The following is a 26260-nucleotide window of genomic DNA, read 5'->3' as shown; positions in this document are numbered from 1 at the left end:
ATGACGTCATAGATATCTTAAATTAAAATTCATACTAGTCACAATGACATTACTACTAGTCAAAATGACGTTATAGATATCTATAATGGTGATTCCGGATAGTCGGACTTAGTGATTAAATGTTAAAACGGCTTGCCATAGGCACATATCATCTATCCAGTGTTGGGCCAGTAGTTTGCAGGCTGGTCGGTGCCAGCCCAGCTCAGCTCAGCCCAGCTCAGCCCCTCCCTCCCTGCGAGTGTCGGGCGGACGCTGCTGCTCACTGCAGTCCGCAGTAAATCCACCGGAGCCCGTCAGAGTGCAGCAGACTGCAGTCTCCATCACACCGCTCCGCCTCCCTGCACTCCCCTGGCAGGTGGAAAGGACACGCACAGCGGGGCCGGGACAATGTGAGTATCACCTCTTATATATCGGAGTAAATGAATATCTCGCAGGTATATTAGGAGGAATTTCTCCAGGAATGTTTGACCATAGCTGAGGTCTATTTTTGCGACTTTTCTGCAGCGTCATGCACAGGTAAAGTTGATTTTGGCGTTATTGTTGGTCGGTTGTACTCGCATGAAAATTAAAATATTTAATAAGTTGCTGTTTATATACATAGAACAGCAGATAGACACGATCTGATTGTATTTCTATAAGATTAACCCTATATTTAAATTATTGTAATTTTAAAAAAAAACAGCCTCGGCTTTGAATTCAGATGTCTGGTTATTCTAAAGAGTAATAAATGTTATGATGAAGGGGATATTATGAGCTACAAGACCTTGTTTCTCAATGACCTCAAAACGCCTTTGATTTAGAGAAGGCATGCAGAGCCTGATGATGCAGCAGATCTCTCCCCTCGTTGCGTCGCTGTGAGAGCAGGAAAACGTGTCCCATTTCATCTCTGCAGTGCAAACACAGGAATGCAGCACACTGACGCGCAGACTGACACACACATTCACTCACTAAGCTTCTTAAAATCCGTCAATCAAACATTTTCCTCCGACGTATAATTTTTTTTATCATTTTTGTCATCGAACAGTATCAGTCACTGGTCCCTGCCACAGTGTTGCAATAAGCATGCAGACCTTTTACTTAAGTTAAAGTAGCACAGTATAAGAATTTTAAAAGCCCCGCATATAAAATATTACTTAAGGTACATAAGTATCAGTAAAAAAAAAATGTATTTAAAGTACCAAAACAAATGCTCATTATGCAGCATGGCCCATTTCAGAATTACATCATATTACTGGATCATAATTACTGATGCATACATTAGTATAATAAACATGACTAATGTTGCAGCTGCTATAGGTGGGGCTAGTTTAGCTGCTTAGCTACTCAAACATAATAGGGGAGAGCGGGGCACAACTTAACACATTTTCGTTCGGGCTGAAAGTCATTAAAACTGTTTGTTTTATTCTAACAACATGCACATCTCTGCTACAAATAAACTAATTGTTTTTTTCTAGAACTTACCTTTCTTCTACAATTGTGCTGAGAAGTGGTGGAAGTGAAATGTTGCAACGTACCCCATGGGTGGGGTTAAGTGAAACAGGCAGAGGGTTAGTTGTAACACTTGCTGGAAAGGTCTGTTTAACTCGATTAATTCAACACAGTTCTATATAGGTCTCCATCTACATCAGGGGAAGGATAGGTATCCATACAGGTATCCATCCTTCTGTCAGTCTATCATCCATATTCAATAGTTGGACCGATAGATGTCTAGGAATGGGTAACCTAGATCCACATGTCAAAATAAGAGTATTGACTGTAGGAATATTGACTAGACTGTGAAACTGTGTGTCAATAAGATACCTGACAATTAAAATGCAAAGTATATCTCCTTAATTAAGAACATTCATTCAAACTGAACAGAAGTTTGAGGGGCAAAAATAGAGACAATGACCTATGACCTGGCTTAATTGTAACACCACATTACAACCCCGCTGTGTGTTCATTTTATCAAGCCGAGCCAACACTTGCTGGGAGTTGGTTACATAGTTCAAAATGGTGCTGTGTTTTAGGCAACAAGACAGTTGTTAAGATGATATATGGTTGGATTCAATGACTTGCACAGACAGCTGAGCAATTGAAAAACAAGTATGACAAAGAAATCTCCACTGAAACACGTCCAATCTGTGGAATTTTGTCACTGTTTGGAGGTGTTGTGGTCAACTGGCCGGAAGCAGGAAAGGATTGACCCTGTGGAACGACATAAAAAGTCCATGTTACAATTTACCCCGCGTTAGGCTGTGCCCCACACTTTTTACAAGTTTAGTACAAGTATCTCAAAACTGTACTTAAGTACAGTACTTGAGTAAATGTACGTAGTTACATAAACCACTAGTCGATTCACTGTTATTCTTTAAGAGCATTTTAAATGAAGACGCTTGATTTGTACTTGTGTCCTTCCTCAGGGCTTTCATCTCAGTCTTGGCGTTGTTGGCCCTAGTGGTCTCTGCTGAAGGAAGTGTTGGGTAAGTTGATCGCTTAAGATAGAAACAGGTACCACATGACCCCTAAAAACCCCTCACAGGTAAGGGAAATGACATTGATGATATTGTTACAGTGCAATGTTCTGCTAAGAATCCTTGGGCCCCTGGTATTCATGTGGATGCCCCTTGACACGCACCACCCACTCAAACATTGCTGCAGCTCCTCGTGGCAATGCCACTCCCTGATGGCAGTGCCCTACAAACACTGCTCAGGAATGGCCTAAGGAATGTGACAAAGAGCTCAAGGCATTGACTTGGCTTCTAAATTTCCAAGGTCCCAATCCAATCAAGCATTCATGGGACGTGCCGGTACCCTGGAGCCAAGTCTGATCCACAGTGGGGCCTCCTTGGATTGGACTTGGCACCAGTGGGTCTTTTCAATCCTGTGGGTTGCGAGGTGGGGTATTGGCATGTCAGAGGGATGCTCAATTCAATTTGGACCTGGGGAATTTAGAGGCCTTTCGACACCTTGAGCTAATTGTTGCATTCTGCGGGCCATTCCTTAGCAGTTTCTGTGGTGCGGCATGGTACATTTCCCTAATGGGGGGGGAGGTGCACTTGTACTTGGTCTGTAGTCTCGCCACCAGACAATCAGAGATCTCCGCCTTCTGATAGTCTGGGGACACTCCTTTCTAAAGTGTGTTTAACACACCGGAGAAAACGGCCGGCAACAAAGCAATGCCTCTTGCGTTTTTGAAAAGGACACGCCCTCACAGAAATGTGCGCTCCCCCTTTTCTCGTCTGCAAGGACACAAACACACAGAGAGCTTGAAAATGGATGCCGAGAGATTTAACTCAGTTTTGCGTGTGCTCAGTCCACAAGATTGTGGAAATGAAGGACTTACAGCGACTTGAGCCATTTTGTACCACTACACGTGTTTCTAGTCAGACTATGTTTACGAGCACAAGAGTTCAGCGAGCCACCGAAGGACCACCCATCTAAACACAAAATCAGGGAGAAAGACATCAGTCTTTAGTTAAGCAAAGCGTCTAAAGACTAACTTGTGAGTCTACTTGGTCTGCAATGTTTTGGTGGGTGGTGCGTGTCAAGTGGCATCCACATCAATGCTAGGACTAAAGGATTCCCAGCAGAACATTGCATTGTCCCGAGATGATCATTATTATTATTCACTTCATCTGTCAGTGGTTTTAATGTTCTGGCTGATCAGTGTATAAATATCATGCTTTTGCTGATATTGCCAAGCAACTCTGGAACACCATCTAGCAAAGTCTCTGAAAAGCCAAATCAGTGCCTTTCCTTAAGAAGCACAAAGCATTTTCTTTGGCTTTTAGTTCAGTTAGATTCTCCTCGTTTTAATATATTGACTTTTCTATCTCATTTCTTTCCCATTATTTCTTCATGTAACTTCTGTTGTGAAAGGTTTGCTTGCTTGCTTGCTTGCCAGCATAGGGCCTGACTCCATTTCATCCCAAAGGTGTCAGATGGGGGTTGAGGTCAGGGCTCTGTGCAGGCCAGTCACGTTCCTCTACACCAAAACTGGAAAACATTTCTTTATGGACGTTGCTTTGTGCAGAAGGCTGCTGACATGTTGAAACAGCAGAGCATCTTCCCTTAAACTGTTTCCACAAAATTGGAAATGTACAAATGTATACAAAGTTAACAACCCTGTCCATCACTCTGTTACAGACCGAGCACCAACACCAGCTTTTGCACCGAGTCAAAGGAATGTCTTGAATATCAGCTGGTCTGCAAAACAGATGAATATGAGGTGGGTGAAACTCCAGTCAGACAGCACATACATCTTCCATCACATCACTTCAAAGACAATTTGTGATATGTGTGTTCAGGTGCGACACTACAGCCCCACTCGCTGGGTGTCAACAGACGCCGAAGCCTACTTCATGGGCGTGGGTGCAGCCATGGCTTTCAGGAGACTTTTCCAGTACATCACTGGAGCCAATGAAGGAGGTAAGGACAGGACGAGAGCAGACAATCAGCTTTAAGAGTGCGTTCATTCTGTGTGTTATTCTGTATGTGTGTCTGTCGTCTCGCAGGCATCCAGATGGAGATGACCGCCCCTGTTCTGGTCAAGATCCCAGAGGAGACCAAGATGTGGGAGCCGGCTATCTACTCACTTAACTTCCCCCTGCCGGCAGCCTATCAGGAGAAGCCGCCCGTGCCCACCAATGACAAGGTAAGCGAACAGATGGTGAGGGAAAGAGCCTTGAGGTGCATGCTGAGGCAGATTTTTTTTCCCCCGGAATTGGTGAGTCATTCCCTCAAATGCTTTTAGTATCTGTGTGTAATTTGATCATTGATTTAAGGTCGATAGCCTTAATTGAGGTACAGCATTCTGTGATGCTTTCACTCAATCAGCAGAACAGAAATAGACGATGCTGGCTCATGATGTGTCAACGCTGCTGTCCTTCATCGGTCTGTGCAAGACTGCAAATGCACATGGTTGATTTGTTTGATCCATCAAAACTAGGCTGTAGATATCCACAAACATCAAACTACTTAATGACCGAAACTTAATCAGTCCAGCTATTTTTCCAGGATCTCAATAGTCAGTTTCGCTTTTTCTGCCTTGTGTCTTTGCTTTGGACTCAATGTGTGTGCTCTTGTCTCTTTGGAACAACATTTTGTATCTGAGTCTGTATCTGTCTCCTGTGATGCATCATGTGTCAATGTTCGGCTGCTGATGTTGCCTCTGTGTCTCCTGCTCAGCTGTATTTCACTGAGATGCCAGAGATGGATGTCTATGTGAGGAGTTATGGAGGCTGGATGCTGTCAGTCACCTCCAGGCTTCACGCTCATCTGCTGACTAAAGAACTGGCAAGGGTTCGAGCTTCCTACAACCACAGCTACCACTATGGAGTCGGCTATGACAGGTATCACACACAGTACTTTATCAGTTCAGACTTTCGTATTGGTAGATGGGAATCACTTATGACTATTTCACGTTCTAACGTTTTTCAATATTCTGTGTAATTTTCCGAGTAAAGTATGTCATAAAATAACGTTATTCAAAAAGTTAAAAAACCATATACTTCATAAAAGTAATGGACGAAGCCACCGTGGCATCACCCATTGGTTTGTGGACTCCAGCACTGAAGCCATGAGTTTGCCATTTTGGCCATCACCATCTTAGCTTTTTGGAGCGCGAAGTGACCTTCTTTAACAACAGGGTGGAGCTAACACAAGCACTAGCTGCAAGGTAGCTTAATTAGGACGGTAGATTACAGTCCGTGGTTAACCGCTAAAATGCTATTGCTAATTTTTGCTAGCAAGAATAACAGACTTTAAACCATTAAAGCAAAGTGTACTCACCAGAAATTTAACATTAGACTCCTAAGAGGGTCTTTTAGTACAACACTGAACAAGACTTTTTTAAGCAACCAAAATGTTACAGTTAACTTTTACTTGCTGAAAACACACTGAAATACAAAACCTATACTATATGATTTGGGTGTTACACCATGGTTACATTACCAAACTAACATTGTCTAATCAGCTAATTTCCCTGTACAGTTATCTTGAACGGGGAAATTAGTTTGCCATTTTAACATGGGGTCTGTGGGGTTGACTCGTTTCTGGAGCCAGCCTCAAGTGGCCATTTGAGGAACTGCGGTTTTTGGCACTTTTGCGTTGGCTTCATTTTTCAGCCCCAGAGGTTGCTTCTTGTCTTAAATGCTTTGCACAGTTGCAACAAAATTTAGATTTCAGATGCACAAACCTACTCTGGGTGTTTCTGTAAAATGTAGCAGCCTTTCACTTTCAGGTGTCACAGTACCATCATGATTAACCTAATAAGCAATGACTGAGGTGACCTGTAATTTTGTCATTCAGAGGGCTCATGTTGCAGAGCAGGAATGATTTATATTCCCACAATAACAGTTGCCATCTGCCAATCAGCAAAGCTGCCGCTATGTGTATTTTGAAATCACAAATTTCTAAAATTAACTAATTTAGAAGATTGTGTAGCCTGAGAGAATCAGTCATGATGGATTACATTATACACACACATCACTGCACACGTCACTCTCTTCTAACTGTTGTGTTTGTCTCTCTTCCTCTTTCTTGTGTGTGTGTTTGTGTGTGTAGTCCCTTGAAGCTGTTGAACAGGCACAATGAGGTTTGGTACGTGGCCGAGGGGGAGCTAGTTTGCACGGATCCGCAGGAGCCGACCCCTGCGCACACACCCAGGCCAACTCAGACCAACTCACCCACAGACTCTTCATCTGACCCGCTCCCTCACACACTCTCTGATTCACCCTCACTCACTCCCTCCAACCTATCCTCAAATACAACGTCCAACGCATCCTCACCAACGCTGTCTGACACCCCCGCTCTCCCCCCATCCAACGCTCCTCCCAGTCCATCAACCAACCTGCCTGCTGACGCCCCGTTCAGCCAAACCCCCACCTCCACTCAGATCCTGCTGGACCCCACAACCAACTCCTCCGACCCCGCCTCTGTGAGCCCGTCCCTGGAGCCCCAGTCTGACGCCGCCCTATTGAACAGCACAGCCCACAGCTCTCTGGATACACAAGCTGACAGCAGCCCCGTGGTCGAGCCAGTCGACGCTCATTAGCAACAGTCAATTTGATTTAAGCAGCTGTTCCAGGTATATTAACATGAATTCTAAATAGAAAAGAAGCAGTGGAGGTGTTGCAGAAAAATGAGTGAAAGTGTGTGATAGAAGGACAAGCCGTTCTCTTCCTCCTTATCTCTCTATTCCTGTGTGTTACACTAACTCCTCCTTATGGCACTTAATGTTTAACTATATGTTCTGTCACAGCTTTGCACCTGCAGCTTCCTGTATCAGCAGACACATGCTTGTCCACTTTGTTGTTCTAAGCTTGTCATACAGCTGTATCATAGAATTAAGTCAGATGTATGTATTAGTTAGAAAGTTAGAATTCGAGGTTGTTGTGTTGAGTGACCCAGCTAAAGCTAAAGGCAGGGATAGATGCCGTTTAAGATCAGAGTATCCCTAAAACTAACTTAGCAACTAATAGGACTTCAATGGAAATCTGTCTGTAATTGGTAACTAAAGCTTATGCTGGGACTAACCACAGAAGCTGACATATCAGAGGAAGCTTAACAATCATAATGTGTTCTCCTGTAAATGAAGTTTGAAGCTGTAGTTAGTGATTCTTTCAAGTTTCTGTCAATAGTTTCTAGTCATAACATCCTACATACTTCTTCTCTCTGTTCAGCTTCATGTCAGTTAATTTGATATTTGTGGCAACATATTGGTGAATCATTTTAAATTCGGTGTGCACATTCATTGGGATCTTTGGCGCAACTTAAACCTAAGCACTAATGCAGAATGCCTTTATATAAAAGTAGAGTTTATGAAATTATTACTTTTGATCGAACCTTTTTCCCCGGACATAGAGATCGAAAGTGCCTGTAAATGCATATGTTTTGCAAAACGTATTGACTCAGTATTTTAAGTCATTATAATGACACTAAGCAATTTGATTAGATTTTTAAAAAGCAATGAACATATTCAATATTCATTAAAAATTTAAACTTGAATTATAACAAACTTATATTAGATAAACAGTATTCTGTGTAGCAGAAAGTGGATTGTCGTTGGATGTAACCTTAGTTTCACTGTCAAAAGTTCAGCAAAAAGAGCAATAAATGTTTTTGCATCTTTGATTATCAGTAAATCTAATCCATACAGGTGTAAACATTTACATTAACAACAGATTTTTTTGTCCTGCTAACTAACCAAATATTACCTAACAGTCAGTTTTGTTTCAAGCTAGTACAGAACAGCAATATTCATACACGTAAGCATCAGTACTGTACCCCATCAGTACTGGCGTTAGTTATCTTGTTCACTGTTTCCACGATAAAAACCTTGAACCTTGAACCTTCCCCTAAAATTTTTAAGTCTGTGTTATTTCATGCTTTCACACATTGGGGCATGGTGTAAAGTCAGGGTTGACCTAACCTTAGCAATTATAGATGTGCCTTTAAGTAAGGAGAAAAAGATGGCAGGAATATCTAAATAATCCTGGATTCAGAAACTTTCCAAATGTTATATGTGGTAGGAAATATATTTAACATGTTTGTCAGGCTCCAGAGATATCACTGAGTTTTGATAAAAGACATTGAATGTTTTCAAAACTGTGTTCGTTTCTAAAGGAAATCCCACAGGTTACTTATGACCTTGTTTTTGCACACTGTACAAAATAAGGCTCTAACTCAGTTCTAGTCTGACTCACCAGATGCAGGTTAGGTTCATGCAATAAGCCATGCCTGCTTTCTGTCCATTGTTGTAAAGATCTACAATGAATAAAACAACTGGCCAGTCTGGTTTGATTGGCCACATCTTTTGAAACATCCCTAGTCAATCAATACCTGAATATGTTCTATTTTGCATTGGGGGTCTGATCTCAGACCATCCCAACTCCCCACTGGATCAGCAAACTTTCTGGTGCCGCTGTCAACAGAGCTGCTCTCCTCCCAGAGAGTCTGCCCAGAGCCGTCGCTGTCTTTAATTTAGATATGGCAGTGTTAGCCGTGTGATGCTAACAGTTAGCCCTGTCACTGTGTGTGTTCCCCACTGACTCTCTTTTGCAAGTGCACCATCACTGCAATTGTGATTGGTTTAGAGAATCAAAAACAAGCCACAGTATTTTTCTCCTATAGCAGAATGGTAATATGGTGATAGGTCTAGTTACACGGAATTAACTAAATTCTGACCAAATGTTAAATCCTGAACACACTTTTCTGCATATCTCTACCTAGAAAATTAGCCCACAACAACCCCTCATTGAAAGCAAGTAAGAAGGAAGGACTGCTCCAAAGATCCCAAAGAATCATGCCTGATCAACCAATGCAATACAAGTTACATCAGTTAATAAATTATCTATGCGTCTCTGAGCTACATACTGTGTGTTCTGAGGAAGGTGCAATAAAAAACCATAACAAACTCTTGTCTGACCCATTGTGTTATTGTTGTCTTTGGACGTGATTTACGTGAATATTTTTATTATGTGTGTTTTTCACTTCTGTCTAGGATTTAAAACATTCCTTACTTTGTCATCATCAGGTGGTAGTATGACAAATAGCACAATGACACCAGAGGACACTTCCCTTCTTTTTGATAACATTGTTACAACAAAGTTTGACCAGTATTGTTAAATGATCTTGCTGTAAGTTTCCTCTTCAGTCCTTGGTTGATGGCTCCAGAATCTGCACCTGATCCAGGTAGGCACATTGTGTAAAATCGTTTATAAGGAAATATGTCAGTATTGATTTTTTGCTTGTTCTGCTCAGAAACAGGCAAAAAAAAATAAAAAAATAAAAAAATCTAAATACAGATTTAAAGACTGTTCGCATTAGAACTTACTATATTAAAAAATAAAGTAATATTATCTTATGTCATATTTTACTATATTAAAAAATAAAGTAATATTATCTTATGTCATATTTATAGTCATAACAAATTTAATAGTAAAGCATGTTATAAAAGTATTATTAAAAGAGTGGTAGTGTTGTGTCATTAAAAATGTCACTACAGGAGTCAGAGGATAGTACGCCATAAATAAACAAATCATAGTACAGTATGCAAAAAAGCAGTAGTATAGAATATTATTTTAAAAAGCCATTACATATAATGTACCATTAAAACGTCATAAAAAATGTCATAGTATAGTATGCCATTAAAAAGACTTTTAAAAAAGGCCATAGTATGGCATGGCATGAAATATTCATAACAGCATGTCATAAAGGTATCATTAAAACGTAATAGTACAGTATGTCACAAAAAAGGTAATACAAAAGTACTAGCATAGTTTGCCAAATCAAACAAAATGTCACTAAAAAATCGTTATGTAGTATGCTGTTAAACATTCCCAAAATTGTCATAGTATAATATGTCAAAACAATTCTAATCAAAAGTGTCATTGAAAAGTATGCCAAAAAAATCACATAAAAATTGTCTTAGTATTGTATGTCTTCAAAAATCATAAAAGAAAATCATAGTATATTATGTTGTGAATAATTTCGAAAAAACCTCGTAGTATAGCATGTTGTCAAAAATCATATAAAAATTCATAGTATAGTATGTTGTGGAAAAATATGAAAAAACATCATAGTATAGAATGTCGTCAAATATCATGCGAAATCATCATAGTATAGTATGTCGTCAAAAATCATACAAAAACATTGTAGTCATGATGAAATGATGCAAAATCATCATAGTATAGCATGTCGTCAAAAATCATAAAAGAAAGTCATAGTATAGTATGTCGTCAAAAATCATGAAAAAAACGTCATAGTATAGCATGTCGTCAAAAATCATGTAAAAATGTCATAGTATAGTATGTCGTCAAAAATCATGTCAAAAAGTCATAGTATAGCATGTCGTGAAAAATATGAAAAAACATTATAGTATAGTATGTCTCCAAAAACCATGTGAAATCATCATAGTATAGTATGTCGTCAAAAATCATGAAAAAAACATCATAGTATAGTATGTCGTCAAAACCATGAAAAAACGTCATAGTATAGTATGTCGTCAAAAATCATGTAAAGATGTCATAGTATAGTATGTCGTCCAAAACCATGAAAAAACGTCATAGTATAGTATGTTGTCAAAAACCCTGAAAAAACATTATAGTATAGTATATCATCAATAATCATAAAAAAATGTCATAGTATAGTATGTCATCAAAAACCACGAAAAAAAAGTCATACTATAGTATGTCGTCAAAACCATGAAAAAACGTCATAGTATAGTATGTCGTCAAAAACCACGAAAAAAATGTCATACTATAGTATGTCGTCAAAAACCACGAAAAAAATGTCAATCAATCAATCAATCAATCAATCAATCAATCAATCAATTTTATTTGTCGTGAAAAAATATGAAAAACCCTGTTGTCAAAAACCCTGAAAAAACATCATAATCAAAAAAATGTCAATCAATTAATCAATCAATTTTATTTGTCGTGAAAAAATATGAAAAAACATTATAGTATAGTATGTCTACTCTACCATGAAAAAACGTCATAGTATAGTATGTCGTCAAAAACCACGAAAAAAATGTCATACTATAGTATGTCGTCAAAAACCACGAAAGAAATATCATAGTATAGTAAGTCATGAAAAATCATGAAAAAAGTCATAGTGTAGTATGTCGTCAAAACCATGAAAAAACGTCATAGTATAGTATGTCGTCAAAAACCACGAAAAAAATGTCATACTATAGTATGTCGTCAAAAGCCACGAAAAAAATGTCATACTATAGTATGTCGTCAAAACCATGAAAAAATGTCGTAGTATAGTATGTCGTCAAAAACCACGAAAAAAATGTCAATCAATCAATCAATTTTATTTATAAAGCCCAATATCACAAATCACAATTTGCCTCACAGGGCTTTACAGCATACGACATCCCGCAGCGGATAAGGAAAAACTCCCCAAAAAAAACCCTTTAACAGGGAAAAAAAACGGTAGAAACCTCAGGAAGAGCAACTGAGGAGGGATCCCTCTTCCAGGACGGACAGATGTGCAATAGATGTCGTACAGAACAGATCAGCATAACANATAGCATGTCGTCAAAAATCATGAAAAAATGTCATAGTATAGCATGTTGTCAAAAATCATGAAAAAACGTCATAGTATAGTATGTCGTCAAAAATCATGAAAAAACGTCAAAGTATAGTAGGTCGTCAAAAATCATGAAAAAACCTCATAGTATAGCATGTCGTCAAAAATCATGAAAAAACGTCATAGTATAGCATGTCGTCAAAAATCATAAAAAAAGTCATAGTATAGCCTGTCGTCCGAAATCATGTAAAAATGTCATAGTATAGCATGTCGTCAAAAATCATGTAAAAAAGTCATAGTATAGCATGTCGTCAAAAATCATGTAAAAAAGTCATAGTATAGTATGTCGTCAAAAATCATGAAAAATGTCATAAAATAGCATGTCGTCAAAAACCAGGAAAAAATGTCATAGTATAGCATGTCGTAAAAAATCATGTAAAAATGTCATAGTCATGTTGTCAAAAATCATGTAAAAACCTCATAGTATAGGATGTCGTCAAAAATCATGTAAAAATGTCATAGTATAGCATGTCGTCAAAAATCATGTAAAAATGTCATAGTATAGCCTGTCGTCCGAAATCATGAAAAGAAGTCATAGTATATCATGTTGTCAAAAATCATGAAAAGATGTCATAGTATAGCATGTCGTCAAAAATCATGTAAAAAAGTCGTAGTATAGCATGTCGTCAAAAATCATGTAAAAATGTCATAGTATAGCATGTCGTCAAAAAACATGAAAAAATGTCATAGTATAGCATGTCGTCCGAAATCATGAAAAGAAGTCATAGTATATCATGTTGTCAAAAATCATGAAAAGAAGTCATAGTATAGCATGTTGTCAAAAATGATGACAAAATGTTATAGTATGGAATGTCAAAACAAAATAGTCATGGTATAGCATGCCATAAAATTTAAATTAAAAAAATGATTGTACAGTATGCAGAGATATTAAAGATGTTATAAAAAGGATATACTATGTAACAAAAAATAATATAAAACATTCTAGAACCATAAACTACATTAAAAGAATGGACATAGGCACAATAACATCATCTACTGGTCTGCGAAGCTATAAAGAAAACTGTCTTTTTGTACCAGGCTATTGTAAAGTTTGACATTTTAACATAAGAATAAGAATACGAATAATAATAAGAATAACTTTATTCATCCCCAAGGGGAAATTCAATTATCTGTCAGCTCATCTATTATATGTCAGAGAATTATAAAGCCTGATGGCTGTTGGTATATAGGATCTTCTGTATCTCTCTGTCCTGCATCGAAGAGAGAGGAGCCGTCCACCACAGTTTTTTTGGTCCATCAAGGTGTTGTGGAGTGGATGATCTGGGTTGTTCATGAAGGCCTCGAACATCTTCAGGGTGCATCTCTCCACCACCTCCTCCAGTGTGTCCAACCTGACTCCAATCACAGAGCCAGCTCTTTTGACTAGTTTGTCCAGCCGCCTTGCATCTTTGTGTCTGATGCTTCCTCCCCAGCAGACTGCAGCATAAAACAACACGCTTGCCACCACAGACTGATAAACATATACATATATATACATGGGTGTTGATGGGGATTGACTCGCTTTCGGAGCCAGCATCTAGTGGCCATTGGAGGAACTGCAAATGTTGGCACTTCCACATTTGCTTCATTTCTCAACCCCAAAGGAAAAAGTGAAGAACAAAAGGAGCAAGGAGGACAAAGAGAAAAGGAATACACAATGAAAGAGAGAAACTGTTTCATCAGTGGAGTTTAATCCAGTTTGTTATTTCATACATGAATGCTGGTTTGAAATACACCAATTTAATTGTCTGCACTCTTCAAAGTGTAGGGATGGGGTTCGATAGCATTTTAATTAAACTGAAACCAGTTCCGAATCCAGTGATCGAATCTTGATATGTAGGGAGGGAGGTGGGGGCTGTGCTGCAGCTAGAGAAGTCACAGAAGCTAAAGTATAAACAACACAGTGGAAATAAGGTTGGTTCTACTTTATCGTTCGGCAAATATCATCTATAACTCCAATTTCTCTACATGCACAATGCACTTAATGTTACCCAACACATATTTGTTGTTGCTTTGCCACAAGTCACAGAATCTGACAAGCCACAGAAGTGTAACACCAGTAGGCTGATGGGCAGTGCAGGCATCCTTCCCAAGGTACCAAAAACACCACAAGTTCTTACTTAAACACAATAGACGGCAGATAAATATTGAAGCAACTTGTCATTACCGCATTAATCACACAACGTTTTAGTTAAAGCAGATCACCATGTACAGTCAGTCGGTCTTCTTTTATATTTGTCTTTCTTTCTTTGCAGATGCCTGTGTTGCCAATAAGAGGCAAAGAGGCTATCTGAGAGAAATCATGGATGAAATATTTGATAAAGGATTCGGTGGGCACAAAGCTTAACAAATGCAGGCATTTCACCAACTTGGAACCAGATCCAAAAATAGGACCGGCTATCGAAACCCATCCCTGACCAAGAGTGCAACAATGCAGGTACTTCTACATGTAAGCTTGGCATGACACATATCATCCTCAGTATGCTATTAACTCAGTGTTGTTTAATTGGCATCTGATGCTCATACGTATACCCATTATTAACATAGTTCCATCACCACAGTTGTGATATTATTTTGAAATAAGCTTATACCACACACAGTAAACAACCATCGATGCTGTCGTAATCATCCGTGAAAACCACTGACACGTTTACATATCTTTGAGTTCAGCTCTGCTCTCTGCATCATACAGTTATGGCTATCTTTCATTTTGCAAACCCAATGTGCTTTTCTCCTCCTACCGACAGTTGTTGGTAGAATTTAACTTTAAAGTCGTACAAAATAAAAGTCCCGCCAGTCACTCTGACACTAGAAGGCATTTTCTCTGTTGTTTGGCTTCATGTATAAAACTGGTGTTCTACTTGAGGACTTCAGGGAGGGAAGAGACCGTAATTGTGTGTCTTATTAAAGTCAGTGTTTTTCAATAAACAACTTAATAATTCTTCTAAAAGAAAAAAGTCATCTTTGAGTTTGTACTTCAAACAATGAAAGTATAAGTAACGAGACTTTTTAAAAGTACCTCTTCCTTGTGCAATTAACTGAACATTTTACAAAACCTTTCTCTGTACACTCTGGATATGAGTGTCTCTTCTCTGTCGAGGAAAAGAAAATGGCGCTAACATTTCCATGCACATTAAGGGGAAGTACAAAAGTTTTTTTTAACATTTTGTATTTCTAGTAAATCCATGGGCAAGAGAGGTAAGGTGTATGTATGCACACACATGGCTAAAAACTCATCTGTATGCATATAAATAACTGTTTCATATCTGACTACAGCTTTCACTATAATAACAGTGTGATTACAGTGTTTACTTTAATGATCTGTCACTGTGATGGGTTGTGTTGCTCACTTGGAACTGACAGCCTTCTTAGTAATGCTTGCTCTCCTGCTTCCTCCTCCTCCTGCCGCGCCTCCTCCGTGCCAAAGATGGCCGGGGATGGTGAAGGCGTCCACACTCATGCCCATGGTTTTAGAAGGGATGGCACTAAATTGCTTCCTGTCTGAACTGTATTTATAGATGGACTCCACCTGGGTGGAGCCAATTGTCCGCGGGCCCACGCCAGCCAATCGTACGAGCTCCTGGGAGTCGGGGTTCATGGTGTAGACGCCCCTGAACTGGCAGCTGGAATCACGGAAGAGGATGAGGAAGTGGTTGGCGGGACTCTTCTCCATCTCCTGAGGTTGGAAGACGTTGGAAGTAAGACAAAAAAAATTGTGAGTGTATGATCTTCAAATGTGCAAGCAGTGGTGGAAAGTGACCAATTACATGCAGTATACTCAAGTACTGCATTTCCATTTAAAGCTACTTTATACTTATACTCCAATACAATTCAAAAGGGAAGTATAACACATTTTACCCCACTACACTTATCTGACAGTTGTAGTTAGCCTACTTTTTGGACGGAGATTTCACATTTATAATAAAGTACAAAGTTCATACAACATATTGCATTGTTGAGAGACTGAAGTAGTTGTTCCCAGTGTTTATGGCTTGTGACCCAATGCAAAACAGCAGTGTCAAGTTAGAGCCGTTTGTCACGTTTCAGTTCCAAAAAAAGACACTTTCCCCTTTAAAATTTTTGATTAATGTTGGAGGTCCAAAGAGGTAAAATTCTCTAACATTTCCCCCCAAAGCAAATATTTAGTAAAAAAAAATCTCAAGACAGAAAACAAATGTGTGTATCAGAGCTTCGTTTTTCTTCTTTCCTCTCCTATTAATCATGTCACAGCCCCTCAGGTTTATCTTGTGTACTTTTCGAGGGGCTGGACCCCGAGGTTCAACACCACACAACTAAACTAGCTAACAGTATATTAAGTGGTTAAGACTAGCCCCACCTTGAACGGCTATAACCATGAAATGCTGCTGATGCTTCTGTATTAACGAATACTTTTACTTCTACATTTTGCTTGATTATAATTCTGTACTTTTACTTAAAGGGACAGTTCACCACCAAATCAAAAATACATATTTTTCCTCTTGCCTGTAGCACAATTTATCAGTCTTGATTGTTTTGGTGTGAGTTGCAGAGTGCTGGAGATATCACCAGTAGAGATGTCTGCCTTCTCATGATTAAAATGGGACTAGATGACACTCAGCTTGTGGTGCTCAAAGCGCCAAAAAAATACATTTGAAAAGTTCAACAGCAATGTCTCTTTCCAGAAATTATGACCTGGCTACTCAAAATAATCCACAGACCTTGTTGTGGCCAAGTTCATGAGGATCTATTTTCTTCCTACTGAACTACACCTGCCAACCGCATCACCACACAGTAGGAAGCGTGCGTCTACTGCTAGCTCACCTAGCTTCACTGAGCTGCTAACATCACAGCTCAGCTGAGGAGGAAGGCATTAATGTTTGCATCTTGCACTGTCGGAAGCACAAGCCTGTCAGCCATGAGCAGCTGCATAGTCCCTCTGCGCAATGATACAGTTGGTGGGTGCAGTGTAGTAGAGAGGAAACTTTCTATGACACTGCTCACAACAAAGTCTGTGGATTATCTTGAATAACCGGGTCATGAAATCTGGAAAACGACATTGCTGTTGCATTTACTGTTTTTGTGGCGCTTTGAGCACCACAGCGGAGTGCCAGCTAGCTGCATTATATAGTAGAGAAGGCAGACATCTCTACAGCAGATATCTCCAACACTCAGCAGCTCACACCAAAACAATCTAGATTGATAAATAGCACTACAGGCAAGAGGGGAAATATTCAGTTTTGATTTGGGGGTGAACTGTAACTGTACTTAAAGTACGATTTTAAATACAAAACTCTTATATTTACATCGTAGTATTGTTTAATGAAGTACAAGATCTGAGTATTTCTTCCTCTGTTGCATTCAAGTAACCTAGTTTAGTGCCTAAAAATGCAAGTACCAATTAAAGCAGCATTCACAACAAGAATTAAATGATTAATGTCATAAACTTTAGCAATGTGGCAGGAAAGTGGCTCATAGTAAAGTCAAATGAATCATTTACCTCAACTATCTTGTTTTTCTGTGACTCGTTGACCTTTCCAGCGAGGCAGCAGCGAGAGAGAGCGTTGTGAATGATGAACTTGTTGGACTTGAAGCTTGGTTCTTTGAAGAGCTTTGGCCCTGCAAATACAAACACAGACACACTTGTCAACACTACAACAATTACAAGCATTTTGGTAATCTCTACTCAATCAATACTGAAGAACTGAAAGACAGTGTGCAGTACTGTACCTGTGTATTCTGGGGCAGGAGAGGTTCCATTGGAACCAGTCTCCCAGTCTTTATCTCCGTTCTGATTTGCCAGTTTGCTTGGTGTCACACATCCTGCAGGTGAGTCAGGGCGGCTGTTGGAGAAATGTCAAACAATGAACCGACAGGCCATCAGGTCATATCTGTATCTGAACATGCAGTAAGTTTAACTTGTAATGATCCATGATGCTATTTTACTAATGCTAGCACATTAGCACTATCTTCATTTACCTCAAGCTTCAGCTAATATTAGCATGTTAGCATGTATACACTTGCAATGTGCTTATGTTTTGCATGTAGCATTGGTAAAATCTATAAGCATCAACATTTAAGATGGTATTGTAATATGATTACATTTAACATGCTAGCATTATTTCAGAGTAATTTGGTCATTACGTTTAGAGGTACCCCGCCATGAACTTAAGGTTAAATTTTGACATGTTGTTTATGCTAACGAAAATTCTGGGGATCAGATTTTGACGTATCGTTGGGGGACCTTGAATTTCTGCACCAAATTTCATGGCAATCCATCCAATCGTTCGCAAGATATTTCACTCTGGATGAAATGATAGGGCTTAAAGGACTGACCAACCAGCACTGCCATCTCTCAATACATCCATATATTGTGGCTAAAACCTGTAGAAATAAGACTAAAGATGCATACAAAAAGCAGCAGAGTACCTGTGGGGTTTCTTAGTGGAGTCACCACATCCTTTTCCTGGCTGATCCGTGGCTGTCAGGTTAAGGGAGGAGTTGGAGTAGACTTTGGTCAACTTAGAGCCTGGAGAAACAAAAATATTAAAACTGTTTTGAAATCATCTGCAAACACTCATTAGTTTGTGGATGACTTCTCACTTTTATTTTACCTATTGTTCCTTTGGCTGGACTCAGAGACAGTTGCGTTTCCTCCCTGGTCATGCTGCGTGGACGAGAGCGGGATTTCTTAGCAGAAGATTTTCCTTGAGTAGCTGTTTTCTGCCGAAGCACTTTGTCCAAGTCCTCCATGATCCTGAGTTGATTGCGCCGTGTGTACTCCCCTCGCGTGAAATCTCCCCGGCGTGCTGGTGTAGCAGGAGGTGTGAGGGAAGGTGAGGTCATGCCTGCGGGAGGTGTTTTGGAGGGAGATGCCACTCTTTTGTCTGATGGCCCTGATCTGAAACCAAGACGATTTAGGTTACTTTTACATTTTTGACTTAGTTGAGAAACATATAGCTATGCAGAGAACTTTGTCAGCATTTATAAATGTGTTTGTGTGTTACCTGTTTTCTCTTTCTTGCTCATTCCACTGTCTCCTTTTCTTCAGTTCCTCAGTTCTCTTCTGCTGTTTTTCCAACAGCAAAGCTCTACGCTGGGCCATCTCCTCCTCACTACGTACCTCCTCCTAAAACACGGCAGACAGAATTATGATAGATAGGATTAGTATTTTTATGGGCATGCACACCAAATTTTCCCTTCTATTTTGTTTTGCAAGCACTTACCTGAAAGAAAAATCCAACTCCTCCTCTTGTCCCGGGCTCTTTCTGCTCTCCACATGGTTCCAAAGTTTCAGTCTGTTTTGTCTGTTCTGACAAACTGCCGTCTCCTGTGGCCAGATCCAGCTGCTCTATGGGGTCTAGGGACTCTGCAGCAAGTTGTCTAGCAGGTTCCGCTGCAGATTCTGTGTGGTCGCTCATAGAATCAGAGGAAAACTCCTGCCCTTCATCAGTTGGTTCATCACTGCCCCCCTCTGGCCCTCCAATAGATGACAGCGAGACCTCAATCAGGCTGTTGCGCTTGTCTGCACCTCCACCTCGCCCACCTTCACCTATTGCGCTGAATGCAGCAGAAAGGGACAAAGTCTCGCTCTCAAATGAGCACTCAGAGGGAGCGCCAGAGCTGCTTCCACCACCAGCCCTCAGACGGTCTTGGCCGGGCTGTGGTAAGAGCGGCAGCCCTCCCACAGCCTCCACATCCTCCTGCTCAAGCTCCAGACTGAACTGAGTTGGTGTCTCGCTGGAGCCTGTGTCCGAGGTGTTCTCCTCAGGCTGTGGTTGCTGGGTAGGCTGAGGAGGCTCTTGAGGAGTCCGAGGCCCACCAATACGGAAGGAAGAAGAGGTCTGAACCTGACACTTGCTGGGGGACACGCGCCGCAGGTGGGGGAGGGTGTCCACGTTTTGGGTTGGGGCCAAGACACGGTTGAGTGGGGGGAATTTGAGTTCGGAAGGCCTTGGGTGAGGCTGATGATGGGCCCGTGGGTGGTGCTTGGGGCTGCGGGGAGTGGAGGAGGAGTGGATCTTAGTGCGAGGAGCTGGGCAGGAGGAGGAGATGATAGTCTTTGGGGAGATAGAAGAGGAAACAGGGTGGGAACGCCGTGATGGGGAGGAGGCAGCGGGGATACTGGGACCAGGAATCACCCAAGCTTTACTGGCACTCCTCGTAGAAGTCTTCGTTGGGGTTCTTGGTGGTGTCTTTGTTGGGGTGTGAGGAGGAGTTTTGGGTGGTGTTTTGGTGGTACCTCTAATTGTTGATTTTGGAGCAGCTTTGGTTGTATTTCTAGGTCTTTGGTTGCCCATGAGCTGCTGTTGTTGTTCTGTAAGTTTCTGCATGTCCCTTTGTAGTGACTGTAGAGCTTCACTCAGTTTCTGCACCACTTCATTGCACTCCACTAAAACAGCTTCACCTCCTTTTTCTTTCTCCTCCCCTTTTTTACTGTCAATAGAGAATGTGACCTGCTTCTCCAGCCGAGGAGGATTGGAGACAGATGGCTTCTCTTTCTCCTTCTCTCCATCCTTTTCTTTCTCTTCCCTCTCCTCCTCCTGTTTCAGTTGTTCCTCCATGCAAGTGAGGCGCTCCTCCAGGGTGAGATTGTCCTCCTCCACTCCCTCCCCTCCTCCCTCTCCTTGCTCTCTTTTCAGTTGAAGGAAAGCAGTTTTTCCAAGCCTCTGTCTGTGCTTGGCAAAGATGGCTTCAATACGTCTTTTTTGGGCTTCGATGCTTTTGCGTTTTTCCTCCAGACGAGCTCCCAACTCCCAGGCCTCAAAGCTCGGTTCAGGGCCTCTGGGACCTGGGCTGTCCTGGCGGCCAGGTGCCCCCGCTGGGGTGGAGGGTGTATGTGGAGTTCCTGGGGTTGTTGGGGTTGGAGCAGAAGCTGACTCCTCCCCAGGAGCAGCGGGGTGTCTTTTTCTGCTGTCTCGTCGCTCAGCAAAGCTTGTCATGCGTGGACTGTTGCTGGTGCTGTTGTTTCCCTGGCGACCATTACCAGGTCGAATATTACCAGGGGCGTTTCTAGGGGTATCATCAGATGCTTCAGAGGAGTCAACGCTGCCATCTCGTAGAACAGAATCATCATCACGTGACATATCAGAGGTGCGTCCTGATCTCTCCCTCCTCTCTCCCCTTCCTTGCCTTTCATTGTCACCCCCTTCTCCACCAACAGGCCGGTGGAGGACTCCAGAACGACAGGGAGCAGAGCTACTGAGCTGTGAATTATCCTCTTCAGGGGAGTGTAGGAAGAAACCAGCAGGGGCTCCTTCTGGACGTAACCTGGGCTCTTGCCTTCCTCCCAGCATTCCTCTTCCACTTTTCTCTGCTGTCCTTCCCTTCCTCCGATCTTTGCTGCCTGGGGTATGAACCACCTGTAGCGCCTCCTCGATGGTCGGCAGCTCTCCCAGTGGAGTTGTGTGTGCGTAAGGCCCCCACGAAGAGCGCTGCGATGGAGCAGAAGCGCTGACCAGGTGGCTGAGTTCCTCTGGAGGGCTGTACGGGACACAATTCATCCCTGCTGATGTCACCGGTGAAGTCATTGCGGGGATGCCGGTGGTGAGGCTGTCATTGCTGACGGAGCGAAAGACAGAATCTATTGGGTTTCCCATGACAATGTCAACATCACTGTCCAGCCCAAATGGGATGCTGAAAGTCACTGCGGACAGGGGACGACTGCAGAGAGGTGGATGGTGATGGAGGAATGGACAAATGGATGGGTTGAGCCAACATGAATGGTAAAGCAGAGACCACGGAAGCCAAAGTAAGAAGATTTAAAAAGTAAGATAAAATATGAATGCAGCACAACATCTACTATAAAAATTACATGAAGCCTCGAAGTGTAACTACCTGATTTGCTTCTTTGTCCAACTTTTGTGCTCTGGAAAGACAGATAAAAACAGATTAACTCAAAAAGTCCATCTTGGTTAGATAAAACATTTTGTGCATTTCTTTCTGTTTCTTACCTGGTGATACAGGGGAGCTGATGGGCACAAAGGGCTGTTTGAAGATGAAGGAAGGAGAACCACTGAAACAGAAAAATACAACAAAGTGCAGTTCATTCACAACTCTTATATTAAAGCCAATGAAAAATGTAACATTACACAACAGTGAGCATGCGTTACAGCTTTGATTCTAAGCCTGAACCAGGTCCTATTTAGATATATTTCTTAGGTTTATTTCAGTTTTAATCTGTTTTTTTGTCCAATAAATAAAGACGTTAAGGTCTACATTGGTTTAGGACACATTCAACAATCCGACTGAGTAAGGTCATGCCTGATGTTACTCCCTTGACCATCTTTGTGTGAGTGGATGCTTGTACCTGTTGCTGTTCCCACTGACAGGACTTGTACAGTCTAGCAATCCTGATACATCTGGAAGACATAGCAAGTTTCAGAGGTTGACCGCCATTGGTCATTATAACAAAGTTACAGAAATGTTCTCATTAAAGAACTGGTCAAGGCACAGACCTGTGAGGTCGATGGGTTCTATGGGTTTGACAAAATCAGGCTTCTTAACCTCAAACCACTCCAGCAGCTCAGCTATGAAGCTCATAATGTTCAGCTGAGGAAGACAGCATATTAGGTTACCATGGTGACTCACATGTGGAAAGATTATAAAGGGAGAAATAAGCAAAAATCTTGGTGACTTAATTTCACAGATAGTATCAGATCAAAAAATAGCAGAAAGATATCATCCCAAAGAACAAGGTAAGGTCCGACATTGGCAACAACTGCCTACACTACAAAGCAACCCCCCCCCCCCAAAAAAAGGAAGTTAGACTTATCACAAAGAGAGTATTTAAATATGTGTCAGTATTTGCAAAGCTTTTCAAAGATGGAAAAAAATGCTGCTAATAGTTCAGCCATCTGCTATCTGTAGCCACCAAAGTCCGACAGCTGCGGCAAATTCAAGTTAGTGTTTATTTAACGGACATGAGCTAGAGCCTGAAATGACAGTCATGTCATCTCAAAGGGCCTTTTAAAGCACAAACCTTCGGTTAGTGGCTATTTCAGCCAGCAGAGTGTTGCGACTTCCCATAGGATCTGCAAACTTTCTGTTGCTGCCATCACACAGGTCAGACTCAGCCCACTGTGACCCCCGGTTTTGGGGTTTGGGCTGGTTGCATTCGTGCTGCAACAGCCACTGACGGAAAATGGGGTGGGGGAACCAGGGGGTGTGCTAGCCAGCTAATTCTTGTCTTTGTTTTTGATAAACAGTGAGGGAGGGGCTGAGTGATTGTGTTGCATGCAGCTCTCTAATAAAATAAGATTAAATAAATAGATGTATGGGAAACCTTGGATTACTTTATGAAGCATGTGCATATGCTTGGCTCATCTGGCAGAGAGGGGGAGGCTGCAGGAGGAGGGTGTATTTTCAAATTCTTTTCCAGAAAACTGCCTACTGCAACATTAAAGAGTAACTTACACACCCAGGCTGAAATACTGCTTGCACCGCATTAAACACGTGTGCATGCCTTATTTTCCATCCATACCCTCTCGTCCATCACTTTAACTGCACTGATGCATCTACAGTATAAATGTGAGAGGTCGTAATGCTTACATGCAGGGCGGGTGGAGCGTAGAGCAGGTCCTCCACAGCGAGGGGACAGCAGCTCTGCAAACTGCTCTCACAAAACTCTTTGATCAGCTGCAGGTTGTACAGACTGTCGGCCACTGACATGGTGTCCTTCAGACACACATCTGGAAGGAGCAGAGAAACAGTTCATGAACATAGTATCTAATGTGTGTGTATGCACATGTCTGTCGAAGGTAGCAAACACTAACAGATGCTACTTTAATGTAAGAAAGCTTTGACAAGTGACGGTACTGATGCAATACTAAGAAAAGTTCTGAGAAATGCTCTACATCATTTAAGATTTTAAGTCTCTCACAGCATACATTATCTAAAAATAAATATTTAATCATCAAATGTGTACAGTGTAGGCATGCATGTGTGTGTGTGCATATGTGTACCCTCTAGGGGCAGCAAGCTGGGGCAGTAGTAGTGCAACACAGCAGCTATAGCGCAGCCATTAGACAGATCTTTGACCGCAGAGACCAGAGGGAAAGTAGGCGTCAGCTTGGACTGCACTTTGTCCTTCCTATAGCGAATCTAGGGAAGAAAAGAGAGGGAGGGAGGAGGAGGAGAAGGATGAGGAGGGAGAAGAGGGTAAAAAGAGGAAGAGTTGCGCAAAGACACGTAGGAAACAGAAACAGCAAATGGGCAAGTGAGGGGAAAGAGAGGAAGGATTGTAAAGCAGATACAGAGAAAATTACAGATATGAAAATAACAGTCAACATTATGTTTAAGAGATTTAGAACGGTGACAAAAGAAATGTACAATCAGCCAGGAATGTCCTTCTTTTTAGACGATAAACAAAACATCAAGTCAAACTATGAAGGCAGCCAAACTCCAGGAAAATTGCAGGGAAGAAAACCCACAGAAACAAAGCGCAAGACCAGTGATGCCTCTATTAAGAAACATTTGCACACACACACACACACACCAACCAGAAGTTGCAGTGCATAGGTTAAAAATTACATTGCAAAAAGAAAAGAAAAAATTAATGTAAAGTAAACTATGGGTAGAAAAATGTCAGTGATTATAAGTGAAAATGAGGACGTTTGTTTGTCCTCCGGTGTCCATGCAGCAGAACAGGCACTGACGACACTGTGAGCCATCAATTCTGATCACGTAAGAAATACATAATCAGATTAGAAAAAAGTGAATTTTAGCAAAGTGAAAAGCTCTTATACTGAACAAGAGATAAAAAATACACCCAAAAGAATCCAACACAAAACAAACGCTGCATGTGCATCAGCTGTAACTTGCTGAATGTTACGCAGCCTTGTTGGAGGAGGACACAGGTGCAAAGGGTAACACCCGGTCTCATTATGCCTCCTATAACATGGCTTTGTAACACTCGCTTTAAAGAAAAGCAGTAAAACATGAACAGATGTGGATAAATACTGCTAATAGCTAATGAGTTTTTATTGATCCATCCAACCTCGGGGTTGGAATAGTGATTAGTTTGCAATCTGTCAGTCAGTCAGTCAGTCAGTCATTGATTGGTCGACAGCGTGGAAGAGGTGTGGCGATTCGTCAAGTCTGTCAGTCCAGTCGAGTGCGTTGCTACGGGAGACGTGGAGGATGAGGGTGAGAAAAAGAGCGAGGTGTTATACGTTACCACTGGTGGCTTATTCCCCGACTCCTTCAAACAAAAAGCGATAGCATGCTGGATGAGGGATGGCAGAGAGAGGGAAACAAGCATAAATGACAAGGGGGCCGGTCATCATGGGAACCGCCACACCACAAAGTCACATGGCACTGCTCAGGGAGAGAGGAGCGACAGGAGGAGGGGGAGGAGGAGGAGAGAAAGGGGACAAATAAAGGTGGCGCAGAGGTTGTTTACTAATCAGTGAGGGACTAATGTCACTTCCCTCTCCTCTCCACCATCTCCTCCCCCTCGGCCTTGATATTCTGGGGCAGTTTGAGATGAAACTGATGACTGAATGTAACAAAGTCATAAACACCCCAGTCTCCAAAACATCATCTGTTAATCATAATAAGCATTTACAGGACATTTCTGCTCAGTCAGTTGAAAAAAGGTCAGCAGATATTTAAAGGACATCATACACTAAGGCAGTTTTCATAACGAGACAGATAAGAGTTATGTGAGGCATCTCCGGCGGGCACAATAATGTCAGCCATAGCAGATGGACGGACTCAGAGAGGAAGATAGACAGGAGAAGAGTACACTTACGGGGACTAGTTTCCAGTACCAACGGTTGGATTGACACTGCCAGAGAGAGCAAGGCGTGACAGAGACAAAATCAGGAGGGAGAGAACAAAGAAGCAGAGCAATGTCGATGTTAGAAGCTTCAGCAACACAGCTAAAGTATGAGAGACAGCTGCTTCATAGCAAAACATCATGCATGTGTGTGTGTGAGGTTGTTTTTATTACATTTTCCTGAGCGGACTGCAGGTCTGTGCATGTCTGTGACTTGGTGGGGTCTTCGTCTTCTGTGACTTCTCTCAACTTCTGGTTCAGCTGTAGGAAGTGAAAGGATAAGTTCACTATGTTGTCCACAAGAGACAAAAAACAAAATATTAAATACACTGAACAAAAATATAAACGCAACACTTTTGTTTTTGCTCCCATTTTTCATGAGCTGAACTCAAAGATCTAAAACATTTTCTATACACACAAAAG

The 26260-nt window shown here is 41.4% G+C and overlaps 2 protein-coding genes across 4 annotated transcripts in view; one reads left to right on the top strand and one right to left on the bottom strand.

The window, feature by feature from the left end:
* Positions 1-206: 206 nt before the first annotated feature.
* On the top strand, positions 207-9382 carry soul5l (heme-binding protein soul5, like). The gene is made up of 7 exons (XM_050044516.1): positions 207-389; positions 2403-2462; positions 4129-4210; positions 4290-4410; positions 4497-4636; positions 5170-5333; positions 6547-9382. Coding segments are annotated over exons 1-7 (1059 nt in total). The 5' UTR covers positions 207-387; the 3' UTR covers positions 7037-9382.
* Positions 9383-13754: 4372 nt separating this feature from the next.
* The window catches only part of LOC126390821 (calmodulin-regulated spectrin-associated protein 3-like), a 25743-nt gene continuing 13237 nt past the window's right edge, over positions 13755-26260 (bottom strand). For 2 of the 3 annotated variants that reach the window (XM_050045291.1, XM_050045292.1), the window contains exons 5-20: positions 26012-26098; positions 25811-25846; positions 25235-25282; positions 24021-24159; positions 23608-23747; positions 22515-22608; positions 22367-22418; positions 22011-22072; positions 21895-21925; positions 19284-21720; positions 19065-19186; positions 18672-18958; positions 18487-18586; positions 17788-17900; positions 17558-17676; positions 13755-15757 (exon numbers count right to left, since the gene is read on the bottom strand). In XM_050045291.1, coding sequence (XP_049901248.1) covers positions 15428-15757; positions 17558-17676; positions 17788-17900; positions 18487-18586; positions 18672-18958; positions 19065-19186; positions 19284-21720; positions 21895-21925; positions 22011-22072; positions 22367-22418; positions 22515-22608; positions 23608-23747; positions 24021-24159; positions 25235-25282; positions 25811-25846; positions 26012-26098 — 4197 coding nt within the window. In that variant the 3' untranslated portion in view covers positions 13755-15427. The remainder of the gene's footprint in view (positions 15758-17557; positions 17677-17787; positions 17901-18486; positions 18587-18671; positions 18959-19064; positions 19187-19283; positions 21721-21894; positions 21926-22010; positions 22073-22366; positions 22419-22514; positions 22609-23607; positions 23748-24020; positions 24160-25234; positions 25283-25810; positions 25847-26011; positions 26099-26260) is intronic. The other variant, XM_050045293.1, reaches the window with a different exon arrangement.

This window comes from Epinephelus moara, chromosome 5 (assembly GCF_006386435.1).
Source record: "Epinephelus moara isolate mb chromosome 5, YSFRI_EMoa_1.0, whole genome shotgun sequence".
In the NCBI taxonomy this organism is placed as follows: Eukaryota; Metazoa; Chordata; class Actinopteri; order Perciformes; family Serranidae; genus Epinephelus; species Epinephelus moara.
This window is presented reverse-complemented; position numbering and strand designations above follow the sequence as displayed.

Excerpts from the sequence above, each read along its gene's own strand:
- soul5l (XM_050044516.1), top strand. Across the intron at positions 4,211-4,289 it reads GCAAAACAGATGAATATGAG|GTGCGACACTACAGCCCCAC; the intron begins GTGGGTGAAACT and ends ATGTGTGTTCAG. Across the intron at positions 5,334-6,546 it reads TATGGAGTCGGCTATGACAG|TCCCTTGAAGCTGTTGAACA; the intron begins GTATCACACACA and ends TTGTGTGTGTAG.